We start from the raw sequence: 17,454 nt of genomic DNA, 5'->3' as shown, positions 1-17,454 counted from the left end.
TAAGTTAATAATAATCATATATGTCCTTTATAATATGTTATATATGTCCCACATGTCCGAAATATATCAATTTGTCCTGCATGTTCTGAATGTCCAATATATCCTATATGTCCCATATGTCCCATATATCCTGTATGGCGGATTTGAGAATCTGTATTTCTCTTGTCGCTCTTTTGAGGCCTTCGCGGCCTGAATTCCCGCCCGAAAAGACGAGCCGAGTACTGCAGTTGCATTCCTGGTTTGTGATGACTGCCATGTTTCTGCTTCGACTGGAGTTTGTCATTTGGACCACTGAGGCTGGATCACACCCGGGGGGAGGAGGGGAGGAGGGGCGTTGGTGTGACTGGAGTTTGTCATTTGGACCACTGAGGCTGGATCACGACCCGAGGAGGGAGGAGGAGCGTTGGTGTGACGGAAGTTTGTCATTTGGATCACTGAGGCTGGATCACACCCGGGGAGGGAGGAGGACGTTGGTGTGACTGGAGTTTGTCATTTGGACTACTGAGGATGGATCACACCCGGGGAGGGAGGAGGAGCGATGGTGTAACTGGAGTTTGTCATTTGGACCACTGAGGCTGGATCACACCCGAGGAGGGGAGGAGGAGGAGGGAGGAGGACGTTTGTGTGACTGGATGTTTGTCATTTGGAGCACTGAGGCTGGGTCACACCCGAGGAGGGAGGAGGAGCGATGGTGTAACTGGAGTTTGTCATTTGGACCACTGAGGCTGGATCACACCCGAGGAGGGAGGAGGAGGAGGGTTGGTGTGACTGGAGTTTGTCATTTGGACCACTGAGGCTGGATCACGACCCGAGGAGGGAGGAGAAGCGTTGGTGTGACTGGAATTTGTCATTTGGACCACTGAGGATGGATCACGACCCGAGGAGGGAGGAGGGATGGCGTTGGTGTGACTGGAGTTTGTCATTTGGACCACTGAGGCTGGATCACGACCCGAGGAGGGAGGAGGGATGGCGTTGGTGTGACTGGAGTTTGTCATTTGGACCACTGAGGCTGGATCACGGACCGAGGAGGGAGGAGGGATGGCGATGGTGTGACTTGAGTTTGGCATTCGGACCTCTGAGCCTGGATCACGACCAAGGAGGAAGGAGGGGCGTTGGTGTGACTGGAGTTTGTCATTTGGACCTCTGAGGCTGGAAAGTGGAACACGACCGGGGAGGGAGGAGGTGCGTTGGTGTGACTGGAGTTTGTCATTTGGACCACTGAGGCTGGATCACGACCGGGGAGGGAGGAGGAGCGTTGGTGTGACTGGAGTTTGTCATTCGGACCTCTGAGGCTGGATCACGACCGGGGAGGGAGGAGGAGCGTTGGTGTGACTGGAGTTTGTCATTCGGACCTCTGAGGCTGGATCACGACCGAGGAGGAAGGAGGGGCGTTGGTGTGACTGGAGTTTGTCATTTGGACCTCTGAGGCTGGATCACGACCGGGGAGGGAGGTGGAGCGTTGGTGTGACTGGAGTTTGTCATTTGGACCACTGAGGCTGGATCACACCTGAGGAGGGAGGTGGAGCGTTGGTGTGACTGGAGTTTGTCATTCGGACCTCTGAGGCTGGATCACGACCGAGGAGGAAGGAGGGGCGTTGGTGTGACTGGAGTTTGTCATTTGGACCTCTGAGGCTGGATCACGACCGGGGAGGGAGGTGGAGCGTTGGTGTGACTGGAGTTTGTCATTTGGACCACTGAGGCTGGATCACACCTGAGGAGGGAGGTGGAGCGTTGGTGTGACTGGAGTTTGTCATTTGGACCACTGAGGCTGGATCACACCTGAGGAGGGAGGTGGAGCGTTGGTGTGACTGGATTTTGTCATTTGGACCACTGAGGCTGGATCACACCCGAGGAGGGAGGAGGACGTTGGTGTGACTGGAGTTTGTCATTTGGACCACTGAGGCTGGATCACGACCCGGGGAGGGAGGAGGACGTTGGTGTGACTGGAGTTTGTCATTTGGACCACTGGGGCTGGATCACACCCGAGGAGGGAGGAGGAGCGTTGGTGTGTCTGGAGTTTGTCATTCGGACCTCTGAGGCTGGATCACGACCGGGGAGGGAGGAGGAGCGTTGGTGCGACCGTCAGATCCGCCAGACAGGACGAGTTGGATCGATGATGGCGGATTGTTTGGACTTGTCGAACAGGACGAGTTGGATCGATAATGGCGGATTGTTTGATCCGCCGGACAGGAGGATTTGGATCGATGATGGCGGATTGTTTCGATCCCTCAGATCGGAACAGATGGATCGATGATGGCGGATTGTTTGGATCCCTCAGATCGGAACAGATGGATCGATGATGGCGGATTGTTTGGATCCCTCAGACATGTAAATTGAGCGAGTTTTGTGATAATCTCCGAACATTCAGACAAAGCGATATTTTATGAAAGACAAGGAAGAATATCAGACAAACATCACACAAAAAATACATTTGTCTTGTCGCGCCGTTCATTCCTTCGACATTCATTTCGACATTTGTCTCAAATCATTCATTCATCCGCTTCATTTGACGATGAATTCAAAATGTATATATTTTAATTAATTCTTCGTTTTTGGAAGTTTATTTTGTGAAAATGAATAATCAGCGAAACTTTGTAAAATGAAGAATATTTATTAATGTGAATAAAAGGAAGTGCTGGATATTACCGGTGGTGTCAGGATTCGAACCTGAGATCTTTGATAAAGACTCGAAGTAACCACTCGGCCCCGCCAGCATCGCTTGCTTAAGTTAATAATAATCATATATGTCCTTTATAATATGTTATATATGTCCCACATGTCCGAAATATATCAATTTGTCCTGCATGTTCTGAATGTCCAATATATCCGATTGGTCCAATATGTCCAATATATCCTGAATGGCGGATTTGAGAATCTGTATTTCTATTGTCGCTCTTTTGAGGCCTTCGCGGCCTGAATTCCCGCCCGAAAAGACGAGCCGAGTACTGCAGTTGCATTCCTGGTTTGTGATGACTGCCATGTTTCTGCTGTGACTGGAGTTTGTCATTTGGACCACTGAGGCTGGATCACACTCGTGGAGGGAGGAGGGGCGTTGGTGTGACTGGAGTTTGTCATTTGGACCACTGAAGCTGGATCACGACCCGAGGAGGGAGGAGGGATGGCGTTGGTGTGACTGGAGTTTGTCATTTGGACCACTGAGGCTGGATCACACTCGTGGAGGGAGGAGGAGCGTTGGTGTGACTGGAGTTTGTCATTTGGACCACTGAGGCTGGATCACACCCGGGGAGGGAGGAGGAGCGTTGGTGTGACTGGAGTTTGTCATTTGGACCACTGAGGCTGGATCACACCCGGGGAGGGAGGAGGAGCGTTGGTGTGACTGGAGTTTGTCATTTGGACCACTGAAGCTGGATCACACCCAGGGAGGGAGGAGAAGGAGCGTTGGTGTGACTGGAGTTTGTCATTTGGACCACTGAGGCTGGATCACACTCGTGGAGGGAGGAGGAGCGTTGGTGTGACTTGAGTTTGTCATTTGGACCAATGAGGCTGGATCACGACCCGGGGAGGCCGTCGGTGTCCCGTATGTGTGTTTGACTAAATGAGTTTTTTTACAACTGATATTTATTTTGACCTCCGTGGTATTTATTAACGACCCCCCCCCCCCCCCCCCTGTTTTGTCCTGTCCTGTCCTGTCCTGATATAAATTCGATCGACTCCAGCGCTGTTATAAATAAATAAATAAAGAAAGAGGCTCCACCTTGTTCAGAATCCTCGACATTGTACATTTTAATGGAGATTGTCAGAAACCTCTGAGTGTCTCATTTTGGTGTTAAGGATTGAAAGACGAGCCGTGAGTTCTCCATTGGGGTTCGATCAGGAATTCTAGTTTTTAAAAAAAGTTTTAAAACAAAACCCGAATGTTTTTGACGAAATCCGAGATCTGTGGCGAATCGACGGATTGGAATTGTTGAATGAACTATTTTCACTTTTCAGGGAGAGCTCGAGCCGTGTCTTCACGAGCACGGTGTTGGCTGCACGACACTGTACTGTATGTACTACACTGTATTGTATTCTGCGCTACTGTGCGATACTCTGCTGTACTCTAGACTATTCCACTGTACTCTGCTCTAATCTACTGTCCCCTACGCTACGCGACTCCACTGTACTGTGCGTCATGAACCAAGATCTCTCCCATGAGGCTCACAGAGAGAACCATCCGGGATTCACGAGTGTCTCAAATGGAAGGAACGCGGTCGGTCCAGAAGGTTCTCCCGTGGACAGCACATCGAGGGTCGCTCCACCCGAGGATAATGAGTCGGAACATGGTACGTGATGTTCTATCAATATTGTCCTGTTCTCTCCACATTGTCCCGTTCTCTCCACACTGTCCCGTTCTCTCCACATTGTTCCGTTCTCTCCACACTGTCCCGTTCTCTCCACATTGTTCCGTTCTCTCCACACTGTCCCGTTCTCTCCACACTGTCCCGTTCTCTCCACACTGTCCCGTTCTCTCCACACTGTCCCGTTCTCTCCACACTGTCCCGTTCTCTCCACACTGTCCCGTTCTCTCCACACTGTCCCGTTCTCTCCACACTGTCCCGTTCTCTCCACACTGTCCCGTTCTCTCCACACTGTCCCGTTCTCTCCACACTGTCCCGTTCTCTCCACACTGTCCCGTTAGGGCGGGCCATACTTTTTTTTTTTTGGAAATCAATCGAGAGGGGTGTTCATATTACGTATTTTGGTGTGTAGAACACAAATCTGAGGTTTTTAAAAAATTCTGATAACCCTAACCTACATCAATTTGCAGTTGATTATTATTAAATTTTTGATTATATTGCTATTCTTCTGGAAAAAAGAGAAGTTTTTTATTTTGAAGTTCAGGCTTTTATTTTGGTAACTTCCTGTTGGGACGGCAGTTGTAGCCATCTTGTTGCTGAAAGCTCGATGTTGAGGAGGTTGGCAATCCTTATCCATCCGTCTTCTCTTCTCGTGTCTGACATCTACCCTGGTCTGATTTGTCAGTGGAGCAAAGCTAATGCTCTTTTCAAGCCTCCTGTTATCAATGAAAAGGTGACCATCATGTCCAAGCTCAAGGAGGTCTGGAATCAGGCAGTGAAGTTTTCTCTTGGGAAGGGCACACTTGATGCCAAAGAGAGGTTCATTGTCAAGTTAGACAAGTTATTTGATATTTTGACTTGCAAGTGTCAGATTACCAGTTGTGAGGGGGGAGGCTGTGAGGCCGGTGAGGGCTGTGTGATCCAAGCCCACATTAACTGTTCCTGCAGCAGAGAGAAAATTATTCCTGTGAAAGATCTTGCCTACATTAAGGGACAGCAAGAGAAGGTTGGAAGTAAAGGACCCCACCAAATGGGGAGCCCTGATCTGCCAGAGCACAAGAGACAGGTGAGGACATTGGAAAGGCAGGAAAATAAAAAGAATGCAGAGAAAAGGAGAAGGAGCAAGGAGGAAAATGCTGCAGCAGCAGAGAAGGCAGCCAGGAAGGATGTTGAGAGATTTTTGTCAGATGGTGATGAGGATCTGGAATTGGAGAGAAGTGGTGCTGAAGATGAGTTTGTCACTGAAGTTGAGCTCTTCCCTGAAACTGACACTGAGCCTGCAGCTTCAGCAAAGGTCCAGAAAAACTATGATGAGATTCCAAACATTGCCCTTGCTAGTGTAAGGTATGGCATAGGGCTGAGGCCAACTGCAGCGATAGCAACTGCAGCTCTGATTGATGCAGGAATCATCACAGAAGACAATACAAGTAAAGTGATTGATAAGAACAAGGTCAATAGAGCACAGGAGAAGTTGATGACAGAGCTGGGGGAAGAGTTTGATGAGAAGTGCAGGGAGTAGGGGGGGATCTCCTGCATCCTCTTTGATGGGTGGATTGACCTGACCAATGTGATGATGGAAGCTGAGGGCAATGACCAATCTTTTCCTGCAAAGATCAAGGAAGAACACTATACTGTTGTTAGTGAGCCTGGTAGCCACTATCTGTTCCACTTTACCCCAGAGAAAGCAACTAAAGAGGAGTCACATGCGGAGCAGATTGCTAAGGTCCTGTTTGCCTGGCTGAAAGAGAGGGGTTTTGATAAGACCTTGTGGGCCATTGGAGGAGACTCAACAAATGTCAACACTGGTGTGAAAGCTGGAGTAATGCGGAAGCTGGAGCTGCACCTGGGGAGAAAGCTGGTCTGGTTCGTGTGCAACCTGCACACTGGTGAACTTCCCCTGCGCCATCTCATTGTTCACCTTGATGGCCCTACTCTGTCAGACAACACATTTTCCGGGCCAATAGTAGTCCAGTCAATCTACGCCATTTTGGGGTCGAACCCACCACAAATTGCAATAGTAATGAAACATGCATTTTTCAATGTCAAATTTAGTGGAGAATGACATACTAAAAGTCAAGGAGAATCGGAGCATTGGAACATTTCCAATTTTTGCAATCTTTAAGAGAAGGTTTTAAGCGAAAATCTGCATAAATTTTTCAGACCAAAAACTGTTTCCGTGCTAAATCCTTATGAGATCCTGCAATTTTATGTCCCTGAGGCCTGCAATGTAATGGCTTTATGTGAACAAGTTCATATCGTACTATATATACAAAAAAAATCGTTAAATAATATTGAAAATAATATTGAAAAAAATATATATATATTGAAAAAAAAAAAATGTGTTTTATTTAATAATTGAATGAACTGCGATTCAAGCACCAACCTAAGAGCTTATTCTTCTTCTGGATCACTTTCTGGTTCTGACAAGGTCACATTAGAACAGTGAAGTCCTTTGCATTCACTGCATGCGTAAGAGCATTCCAGGCTGTACTTGCGACAGCTGCATCGTAGGGTGCTGCAGTCTGTTTTGCAGCCACAGTGGATGGCATCTAGAAGGTAATCTGGAGCAGGCTTCATCTCGGTCATCACGGGAACCATTCTCTCGTCACGGATAGCCCATCCCCAACCATTGGCATCCATGGCAACTCCTTGCCACTGCTGAACCTGAACATACACCCGTAGGCAATGTTGCTTTGCAGATGCTGATGTAGGGGGCAGGGTACGAGGCTCAACTCTGACAGTGCTTGTTGAAACCTTCTGGTGGAAGCGTTGAAGCCTCAGCATGTCCAGTGTTTCCCCGGGCTGGGCATTATACAAGCAAACCAGGGCATTCTCTCCAGCTGTCATGACATCCTCTTTTGACGCTCCAGGAGTGTTGAAGTTTGCCAAAAGCTCGGAGAAATACGCACTGGAGTTCAGCTTCTTCAAGGCTGTTGATTTGCCAATCGAGTAAATTCTTGACGTGGTATCACAACCCAGGAGTCCATGTGCAACAAGAAGCTTGTCACAAACATTGCGTCCAAGTGTCTTTTGCACTTGCTCGATATTCCAACATCTTGCTTGCCTCCTTGACGTCAGCTTAGGCTCAGGTCGGAAGAACAGGTTGTGAGATGTGGGCCCTGCACGACTGCAAAGGAGAACAAGAAGATCGGTGTCGTCGCCAACTATCACGGTGTCCTTGGTGTTTGCACATGCAATGGCTGTCTCCACTATGAGAACATCTGCATCTGCCCTGGCATGATGAACAGCGTTGTGCCGCCGTTGAAGGTCATCACTCAGTAGATTGATGAAACGTTGTTTATTTGTTTGGTTGGCAAGGAAGTCATCTTTCTTCATAGTACATACCATGTCCGTTGTGAAGTTGACAAGGGGACTGCTGTGAGATCGAACGCGCCTGCTGTGCGCTACATCTTTGGTGGAGGGTGCGCTCACATATCCATCGAACACTATGACAGCGTTACCATACCTGTCTCCAACATATCGCACGTAGTGACTGGCGATTCCTCCATATGTCTCGCCAGAATTCCAAGGAATTCTGTGTAGCAATGCCCCACCATCCAGAACATATTGCACATTCTGTGGCAGCACTGTGTTGCGAACGTCAAGGGGGAGTTGTTTCCAAATGTCTTCGGCTAGCGCTGGCTTGTCGGCCTCAAGCAGGATATCAGTGGTCTTAAACAGTGCTGGTGGGAAACTGCTTAGTTCGTACTTGAAGACATCTTTGAGGTCATCACAGCGTGATCCTGCCGTACTCAGACGTTGGAACAACAGTTGTGGATCTATCAGAACGGATTGTCTGCCAGTTTTCAATGATGAACGTGTGTCAAGAGTCACAACCTGATCTTTCTTCTTGAAAGTGTGATCAAGAACCTTTTTGTCAAGCATTCCATCTAAGATCTTCCTGCCGACTGACGCTGCTTGGTCAGCATTGACCGAATCTCCAGCTGTGATGCCAGTGTCAATGCTTTGCAGAGTTGGATCGTTTCCAAAGGGATCCTTTGATGACAGGTAGCGAATAAGTTTGTGCGTGTCATCTGTGTCCCGTCCTTGTCGAGCTGCGCTTTGTTCTTTGTGCTGGTCACTGGTCCCATACTGCACTGATGTGTACTCTTGCAAAGCCATGTTGACCTCTGCACATATGGGGGTGGACAGCAGCCACGTGATCCTTTGCGGCTCGCTCATTCCACGACCCCTTGTTAGTCCCCCTGTGGTTTTCACACTTCTCATGAGCACTTGCTCGATCACAAGATCTGTGGACAAGCCGGCCCAGTACCGATCTGAACGCCGCACTACGTGAAATCCATTCTGGAACTGATGGTGGACCTCCAGATGCTGAATAGACAGTTGTGCCAGTCGCTGCAGGTAGATGTACACAGATTTTGTGTACAGATTGTGGCCTGCAGCTGCTAGGTAGGGCAACATGTCGTGCAAAGCGTGCACGTGCAGACGCCAGTCACCAGTGCGTTCCGACCTCAGGAATGTCCTCAGAATGTCTATCATGTCCATGTATTGCAGCCATAGCTGTGCTGTACGCAGATCCTTCTTCGATTGTCGAGCAACATTCATGATGTCACGAACAGAGTCCAGAACCGGGGCTGAAAGGATATCTTCAGTGCAACCCTCACCCTTCAACAATGAATCATACAGGTTTCGTAGCTCACACAGGTCAACTGGGCCAGCTCCCACACTTTGCGACCCTGACTCGGTATCACGCGGATCCATGGCTGCCTGTCCTGCCTCGGTATCATGCGGATCCATGGCTGCCTGTGCCTCATCTATGCTTTGCATTATCGCGTCTTCACTTGGTTCGTCATCTCCTGTAGTGCCCTGAGGGCCATCATCCTGAGCCTGCGAACAAGCAGGCACTAGCGTACCAAGTACCCTTTCTGCGAGGAGAGTGTTCAGTGCTGCATCAACCAAGAGATGACCACGGATAGCTCGGTCATATGCCTTGCCAGAGAGCATGTGCGTTACAGTGTTCTCAGCATACACCAGTTCCAGAACAGAGCGCAGTCCAGATCCTGACATGATATTTCCAATACTCCCCAAGAAGCTCATCAACGTGTGGAAGCCTCCCAAGCGCAGTACAACCTTACGCAAGTCACTGCCCTCCGGTTGGCTTTCGATGATGGTAAGCGCCTTCCACCAAAGTGGTTGGTCAAATGTGATGGTGACCTTTGCGTTGTACTGTTTGGCGTGCTCACATAGAAATGTCAATGTTGAATAGATGCAAGTTGGATCACTGCTGTTCATGTCGATCATGGGAAGCAGAAAGATTGCAGACTGACCTGGATGTACACCAGTTTGGTGTACTTTTTTGGTATGATTTTTCAGAACACAAAGACAGGACGCATCAGTTCGGGCAGTTGAGGCGAGGCGAGGCAGGGATTATCTGGTTGAGGCTTCTGATTGGTTCTCAGCTGGATTGCACTATAGGCTATTCCGAATCTTTTGATACCACACTTTTTGAGATTGGTTATATAAAAGCGACCGTATCCAAGGTCCAAAGTCGTTGCTATGGAGATCATTGTTCGTGTAATTAAATTTTATTCACCTAATTAGGCTTTGTTCACCTAATTAGACTAGAGTAAAATCTAATTTGATATAAGAATATGATAGACCATTATATTAGCTTTCAAAATTCATTGATATGTATATTTTCGAAAAAATTCAATTTTATTGGGATAAAGCTACCTTAAATGTCAATTATCTCAATATATATACCTTTACATGTCAAATGTATTGTAAAACCAGGGCATAAGGCCTGTCTTACACTCTTAAACACTTACATTTCTGACATCTTTTGAGAATGTGAACGAAATAACAAATTAAGTGCATTATTTTGTGCCATTTTTATTAGCTTATTTTCGTGCATAACTGTCAAAAAGTGGTTGCTCGAAATGAATGTGTTCCAATGCCTCGTTATTCCTTGACTTTTACTATGTTATTACATGGGTCAAAAGAAGCAAAAATGCCAAGTTTCATTACTATTGCAATTTGTGGTGGGTATATTCGTAAAATGACCTGCCTATAGGAAAGCTCCTTGCTTCTGCTACAGACTTGGATATCAATCCAAACTTCACCCGGATCTTTGTTGGCCCTCCACTGATCAAGCTGTCTGACAAGGCCATTGAAGATCTCTCAACTGATCAACACTATGGCTATAAAATTGTCTGTGCAATCAGGGATGGAGTGCTTCCTGCAAGGCTGGCTCTAGTGGAGATTGGACCAGTAAACCACAGCCGCTGGCTCACCACAGCGAACAGACTTCTCAGGCTCTGGGTGTCAAAGCATGGACTGACAGGAAAGAACCAGAAGAATCTGCAATTCATTGTGGAATTCATCATTGGAGTGTATTATCCATGTTGGTTCAACGTGAAAGTCAAGCACTCCTGGATCGAAGGGCCTAGGCACATCTTGTTTCAGCTGGACTGCCTCAAGTCCCAGAGGAAGGAGGTGCTGGACCTTGTGATGCCGACTGTGAGAAGATCTGCTTGGTATGCCCACAGTGAAGCCATCCTCCAAACACTGCTGTGCTCTGAGGATCAGAAGGAGAGGACTGAGGGGGTGGAGAGAATCCTGGCCATCAGGGGAGAGGGGGACCCAGACACTCAGCTGGGGGACTCCTCTGTCAGGACCAGAAAGACACCTGACATCAACTGTGATGCTTCAGCATTGGTAACTTGATCAGCTGGTCAGAAGGTGTGTCAGAGCTACCTTTCACCTGCTCCCTAAGCACCTCGGAGGTGAAGAACTTCATCAACACCCCCATGGAGGTGCTCAACTGGCTTTGCCACACACAAAGCATTGAGAGGGTTGTTAAAATGGTGACTGAGGCTTCTGCTAAGTACTTCTCACAGGAAAAGAGGGATGGAGGCATCAGGGCTCAGGAGACCAGCAGGAGGCTGATGTCCAAGAATGAGTCAAAGCAGGACTTGTGCAACCTGGTAAAGTTCAAGAAGTAAGGAGATTGATCTTTGTAATTGTAACCAGTGATATACATACAGTTCACCTGTTAATAAATATGTACATTTGATTTGGCTGTGTCAATATGAATGATTTCCCTTATATCTTTTAATATCTTATAAAGGGGTTCGAAAGGGTAAAATTGGCAATTTAGAAATACAAATTGATGTAGGTTAGAGTTATCCTATCCAAAAAAATAAACTCATATTTGAATTCCCCATAAAAAAACACATAATATAGACACCCCTCATGTTAGGATTTCCTTCAGATTGATTTTGGCACCCGAGTATGACCCGCCCTACTGTCCCGTTCTCTCCACACTGTCCCGTTCTCTCCACACTGCCCCGTTCTCTCCACACTGTCCCGTTCTCTCCACACTGTCCCGTTCTCTCCACACTGTCCCGTTCTCTCCACACTGTCCCGTTCTCTCCACACTGTCCCGTTCTCTCCACACTGTCCCGTTCTCTCCACACTGTCCCGTTCTCTCCACACTGTCCCGTTCTCTCCACACTGTCCCGTTCTCTCCACACTGTACCGTTCTCTCCACACTGTCCCGCTCTCTCCACACTGTCCCGTTCTCTCCACACTGTCCCGCTCTCTCCACACTGTCCCGCTCTCTCCACACTGTCCCGTTCTCTCCACACTGTGCCTTTCTCTCCACACTGTCCCGTTCTCTCCACACTGTCCCGTTCTCTCCACACTGTCCCGTTCTCTCCACACTGTCCCGTTCTCTCCACACTGTCCCGTTCTCTCCACACTGTCCCGTTCTCTCCACACTGTCCCGTTCTCTCCACACTGTCCCGTTCTCTCCACACTGTCCCGTTCTCCCCACACTGTCCCGTTCTCTCCACACTGTCCCGTTCTCTCCACACTGTCCCGCTCTCTCCACACTGTCCCGCTCTCCACACTGTCCCGTTCTCTCCACACTGTGCCTTTCTCTCCACACTGTGCCTTTCTCTCCACACTGTCTCTTTCTCTCCACACTGTCTCTTTCTCTCTACACTGTCTCTTTCTCTCCACACTGTCTCTTTCTCTCCACATTGCCTCTTTCTCTCCACATTGTCTCTTTCTCTCCACATTGTCTCTTTCTCTCCACATTGTCTCTTTCTCTCCACATTGTCCCGTTCTCTCCACAATATCCCTTTCTCTCCACATTGTCCCTTTCTCCACATTGTCCCTTTCTCCACATTGTCCCTTTCTCTCCACATTGTCCCGTTCTCTCCACATTGTCCCGTTCTCTCCACATTGTCCCGTTCTCTCCACATTGTCCCGTTCTCTCCACATTGTCCCGTTCTCTCCACATTGTCCCGTTCTCTCCACATTGTCCCGTTCTCTCCACATTGTCCCGTTCTCTCCACATTGTCCCGTTCTCTCCACATTGTCCTGTTCTCTCCACATTGTCCCGTTCTCTCCACATTGTCCCGTTCTCTCCACATTGTCCCGTTCTCTCCACATTGTCCCGTTCTCTCCACATTGTCCCGTTCTCTCCACATTGTCCCGTTCTCTCCACATTGTCCCGTTCTCTCCACATTGTCCCGTTCTCTCCACATTGTCCCGTTCTCTCCACATTGTCCCGTTCTCTCCACATTGTCCCGTTCTCTCCACATTGTCCCGTTCTCTCCACATTCTCCCGTTCTCTCCACATTCTCCCGTTCTCTCCACATTGTCCCGTTCTCTCCACATTGTCCCGTTCTCTCCACATTGTCCCGTTCTCTCCACATTGTCCCGTTCTCTCCACATTGTCCCGTTCTCTCCACATTGTCCCTTTCTCTCCACATTGTCCCTTTCTCTCCACATTGTCCCGTTCTCTCCACATTGTCCCGTTCTCTCCACATTGTCCCGTTCTCTCCACATTGTCCCGTTCTCTCCACATTGTCCCGTTCTCTCCACATTGTCCCGTTCTCTCCACATTCTCCCGTTCTCTCCACATTGTCCCGTTCTCTCCACATTGTCCCGTTCTCTCCACATTGTCCCGTTCTCTCCACATTGTCCCGTTCTCTCCACATTGTCCCTTTCTCTCCACATTGTCCCTTTCTCTCCACATTGTCCCGTTCTCTCCACATTGTCCCGTTCTCTCCACATTGTCCCGTTCTCTCCACATTGTCCCGTTCTCTCCACATTGTCCCTTTCTCTCCACATTGTCCCGTTCTCTCCACATTGTCCCGTTCTCTCCACATTGTCCCGTTCTCTCCACATTGTCCCTTTCTCTCCACATTGTCCCGTTCTCTCCACATTGTCCCGTTCTCTCCACATTGTCCCGTTCTCTCCACATTGTCCCGTTCTCTCCACATTGTCCCGTTCTCTCCACATTCTCCCGTTCTCTCCACATTCTCCCGTTCTCTCCACATTGTCCCGTTCTCTCCACATTCTCCCGTTCTCTCCACATTGTCCCGTTCTCTCCACATTGTCCCGTTCTCTCCACATTGTCCCGTTCTCTCCACATTGTCCCGTTCTCTCCACATTGTCCCGTTCTCTCCACATTGTCCCGTTCTCTCCACATTGTCCCGTTCTCTCCACATTGTCCCGTTCTCTCCACATTGTCCCGTTCTCTCCACATTGTCCCGTTCTCTCCACATTCTCCCGTTCTCTCCACATTCTCCCGTTCTCTCCACATTGTCCCGTTCTCTCCACATTGTCCCGTTCTCTCCACATTGTCCCGTTCTCTCCACATTGTCCCTTTCTCTCCACATTGTCCCTTTCTCTGCACATTGTCCCTTTCTCTCCACATTGTCCCTTTCTCTCCACATTGTCCCGTTCTCTCCACATTGTCCCGTTCTCTCCACATTGTCCCGTTCTCTCCACATTGTCCCGTTCTCTCCACATTGTCCCGTTCTCTCCACATTCTCCCGTTCTCTCCACATTCTCCCGTTCTCTCCACATTCTCCCGTTCTCTCCACATTGTCCCGTTCTCTCCACATTGTCCCTTTCTCTCCACATTGTCCCTTTCTCTCCACATTGTCCCGTTCTCTCCACATTGTCCCGTTCTCTCCACATTGTCCCGTTCTCTCCACATTGTCCCTTTCTCTCCACATTGTCCCTTTCTCTCCACATTGTCCCGTTCTCTCCACATTGTCCCGTTCTCTCCACATTGTCCCGTTCTCTCCACATTGTCCCTTTCTCTCCACATTGTCCCTTTCTCTCCACATTGTCCCGTTCTCTCCACATTGTCCCGTTCTCTCCACATTGTCCCGTTCTCTCCACATTGTCCCGTTCTCTCCACATTGTCCCGTTCTCTCCACATTGTCCCGTTCTCTCCACATTGTCCCTTTCTCTCCACATTGTCCCTTTCTCTCCACATTGTCCCTTTCTCTCCACACTGTCCCGCTCTCTCCACACTGTCCCGCTCTCTCCACACTGTCCCGTTCTCTCCACACTGTGCCTTTCTCTCCACACTGTCCCGTTCTCTCCACACTGTCCCGTTCTCTCCACACTGTCCCGTTCTCTCCACACTGTCCCGTTCTCCCCACACTGTCCCGTTCTCCCCACACTGTCCCGTTCTCTCCACACTGTCCCGTTCTCTCCACACTGTCCCGTTCTCCCCACACTGTCCCGTTCTCCCCACACTGTCCCGTTCTCTCCACACTGTCCCGCTCTCTCCACACTGTCCCGCTCTCCACACTGTCCCGTTCTCTCCACACTGTGCCTTTCTCTCCACACTGTGCCTTTCTCTCCACACTGTCTCTTTCTCTCCACACTGTCTCTTTCTCTCCACACTGTCTCTTTCTCTCCACACTGTCTCTTTCTCTCCACATTGCCTCTTTCTCTCCACATTGTCTCTTTCTCTCCACATTGTCTCTTTCTCTCCACATTGTTCTCTCCACATTGTCCCGTTCTCTCCACATTGTCCCGTTCTCTCCACATTCTCCCGTTCTCTCCACATTCTCCCGTTCTCTCCACATTCTCCCGTTCTCTCCACATTGTCCCTTTCTCTCCACATTGTCCCTTTCTCTCCACATTGTCCCGTTCTCTCCACATTGTCCCGTTCTCTCCACATTGTCCCGTTCTCTCCACATTGTCCCTTTCTCTCCACATTGTCCCTTTCTCTCCACATTGTCCCTTTCTCTCCACATTGTCCCGTTCTCTCCACATTGTCCCGTTCTCTCCACATTGTCCCGTTCTCTCCACATTGTCCCGTTCTCTCCACATTGTCCCTTTCTCTCCACATTGTCCCTTTCTCTCCACATTGTCCCTTTCTCTCCACATTGTCCCTTTCTCTCCACATTGTCCCTTTCTCTCCACATTGTCCCGTTCTCTCCACATTGTCCCGTTCTCTCCACATTGTCCCGTTCTCTCCACATTGTCCCGTTCTCTCCACATTGTCCCGTTCTCTCCACATTGTCCCGTTCTCTCCACACTGTCCCGTTCTCTCCACACTGTCCCGTTCTCTCCACACTGTCCCGTTCTCTCCACACTGTCCCGCTCTCTCCACACTGTCCCGCTCTCTCCACACTGTCCCGCTCTCTCCACACTGTCCCGTTCTCTCCACACTGTCCCGTTCTCTCCACACTGTGCCTTTCTCTCCACACTGTCTCTTTCTCTCCACACTGTCTCTTTCTCTCCACACTGTCTCTTTCTCTCCACACTGTCTCTTTCTCTCCACATTGTCTCTTTCTCTCCACATTGCGTCTTTCTCTCCACATTGCCTCTTTCTCTCCACATTGTCTCTTTCTCTCCACATTGTCTCTTTCTCTCCACATTGTCTCTTTCTCTCCACATTGTCCCGTTCTCTCCACATTGTCCCGTTCTCTCCACATTGTCCCTTTCTCTCCACATTGTCCCTTTCTCCACATTGTCCCTTTCTCCACATTGTCCCTTTCTCTCCACATTGTCCCGTTCTCTCCACATTGTCCCGTTCTCTCCACATTGTCCCGTTCTCTCCACATTGTCCCGTTCTCTCCACATTGTCCCGTTCTCTCCACATTGTCCCGTTCTCTCCACATTGTCCCGTTCTCTCCACATTGTCCCGTTCTCTCCACATTGTCCCGTTCTCTCCACATTGTCCCTTTCTCTCCACATTGTCCCTTTCTCTCCACATTGTCCCGTTCTCTCCACATTGTCTCTTTCTCTGCACATTGTCGCTTTCTCTCCACATTGTGCCTTTCTCTCCACGTTGTCCCTTTCTCTGTGGGACAATGTGGAGAGAAAGGGATATTGTGGAGAGAACGGTCTGCCAGTGAAACAAAATCGAAAATCATTCCGAACAGGAAAATTAGTTTGTCAGTTTTTCCGTTTCAAGTCGCCAGTTCTGTGAATTCCGTCCGTTTTCCGCTATTGTGGAAATCAATTGCAATTTCTTGACCAACAGAAAGTCAAACCATTGGGTTTCCTTTTCCTCCTTGGTTTCAAATAAATATTTTTCAGGAGAATGAAAAGTAAACAGTTGCAGTCCAGAGCTGAAGTCATTTTTAGTTTCTTTGGAAGTGCCGTTTGAAGTTGAGTTTGAATGTGATGTTTGTGTTTTCAGATTTTATTGTGGAAGTGAAGGTGGAGTCCGAGTTCATTGATGATTACTCTTCGCTTGTCAAAGGTATTAAGAACAACAACAATAATAACATAAATAATAATCGTCCAGTCCAGTTCCAATAACACAAATGCCTTCCAGAGTAAGACACAAATTGTTATAAAATGGTTTGCAGGTGAAGTTCATCTGGAGACGATGGATACTTTCCAGAGTTGTTTTCAGACTTCCGAAGATGCTTTGAGCAATGAGCTTGTGAAGCAGGAACCACGTGCTTCTCCTCCGTGGGAGTTCAGCGCAGCTGCTCATTTGCTCAAGGGTAAGCCGAACCTCATAGAGAACACGTCACACTGTTTTACTTGTTTGTTATTTTTTAACGATGAAATGATTTATTTGCTAATTCTGTGAAATAACAGATACATTAACTTGTGGTCAACCAAGTCGGCTTGTTTATCTTCACGAAACAATGAAGTTAGTTGAAATTAGTTTGTATTTCTGGCCTTCACTGCGGATTGATCAGACGCACGAAGCCAACGTTTGAAAAGTCTCTGTTTCACTAATACACACTTTGGAAATAGCATTAGAAATAACAAATGAAGTGAGATTACTGGGTGGGACCTGGCAGGTTTGAAAGACAAGTTTTTGACAATCTGAACATGTGAAATGAGAGGTGTATTGAGGATCGTTGCATCACACCCTATGAACTGCTCAAAACCCATTCAAAATCATGTG

The 17,454-nt window shown here is 48.5% G+C and overlaps 1 protein-coding gene across 4 annotated transcripts in view; it reads left to right on the top strand.

Moving 5' to 3' along the window:
* The first annotated feature begins 3,456 nt into the window (after positions 1 to 3,456).
* The window catches only part of LOC137427288 (uncharacterized), an 87,658-nt gene continuing 73,660 nt past the window's right edge, over positions 3,457 to 17,454 (top strand). For 3 of the 4 annotated variants that reach the window (XM_068116678.2, XM_078778449.1, XM_078778450.1), the window contains exons 1-3: positions 3,636 to 4,283; positions 16,729 to 16,791; positions 16,901 to 17,041. In XM_068116678.2, the coding sequence (XP_067972779.2) occupies positions 4,133 to 4,283; positions 16,729 to 16,791; positions 16,901 to 17,041 (355 nt within the window). In that variant the 5' untranslated portion in view covers positions 3,636 to 4,132. Of the gene's footprint in view, positions 3,539 to 3,635; positions 4,284 to 16,728; positions 16,792 to 16,900; positions 17,042 to 17,454 lie in introns of those variants that run through there. The other variant, XM_068116677.2, reaches the window with a different exon arrangement.

Source organism: Myxine glutinosa, chromosome 5, assembly GCF_964187855.1.
Source record: "Myxine glutinosa chromosome 5, kmMyxGlut1.1, whole genome shotgun sequence".
Lineage (NCBI taxonomy): Eukaryota > Metazoa > Chordata > Myxini > Myxiniformes > Myxinidae > Myxine > Myxine glutinosa.
This window is presented reverse-complemented; position numbering and strand designations above follow the sequence as displayed.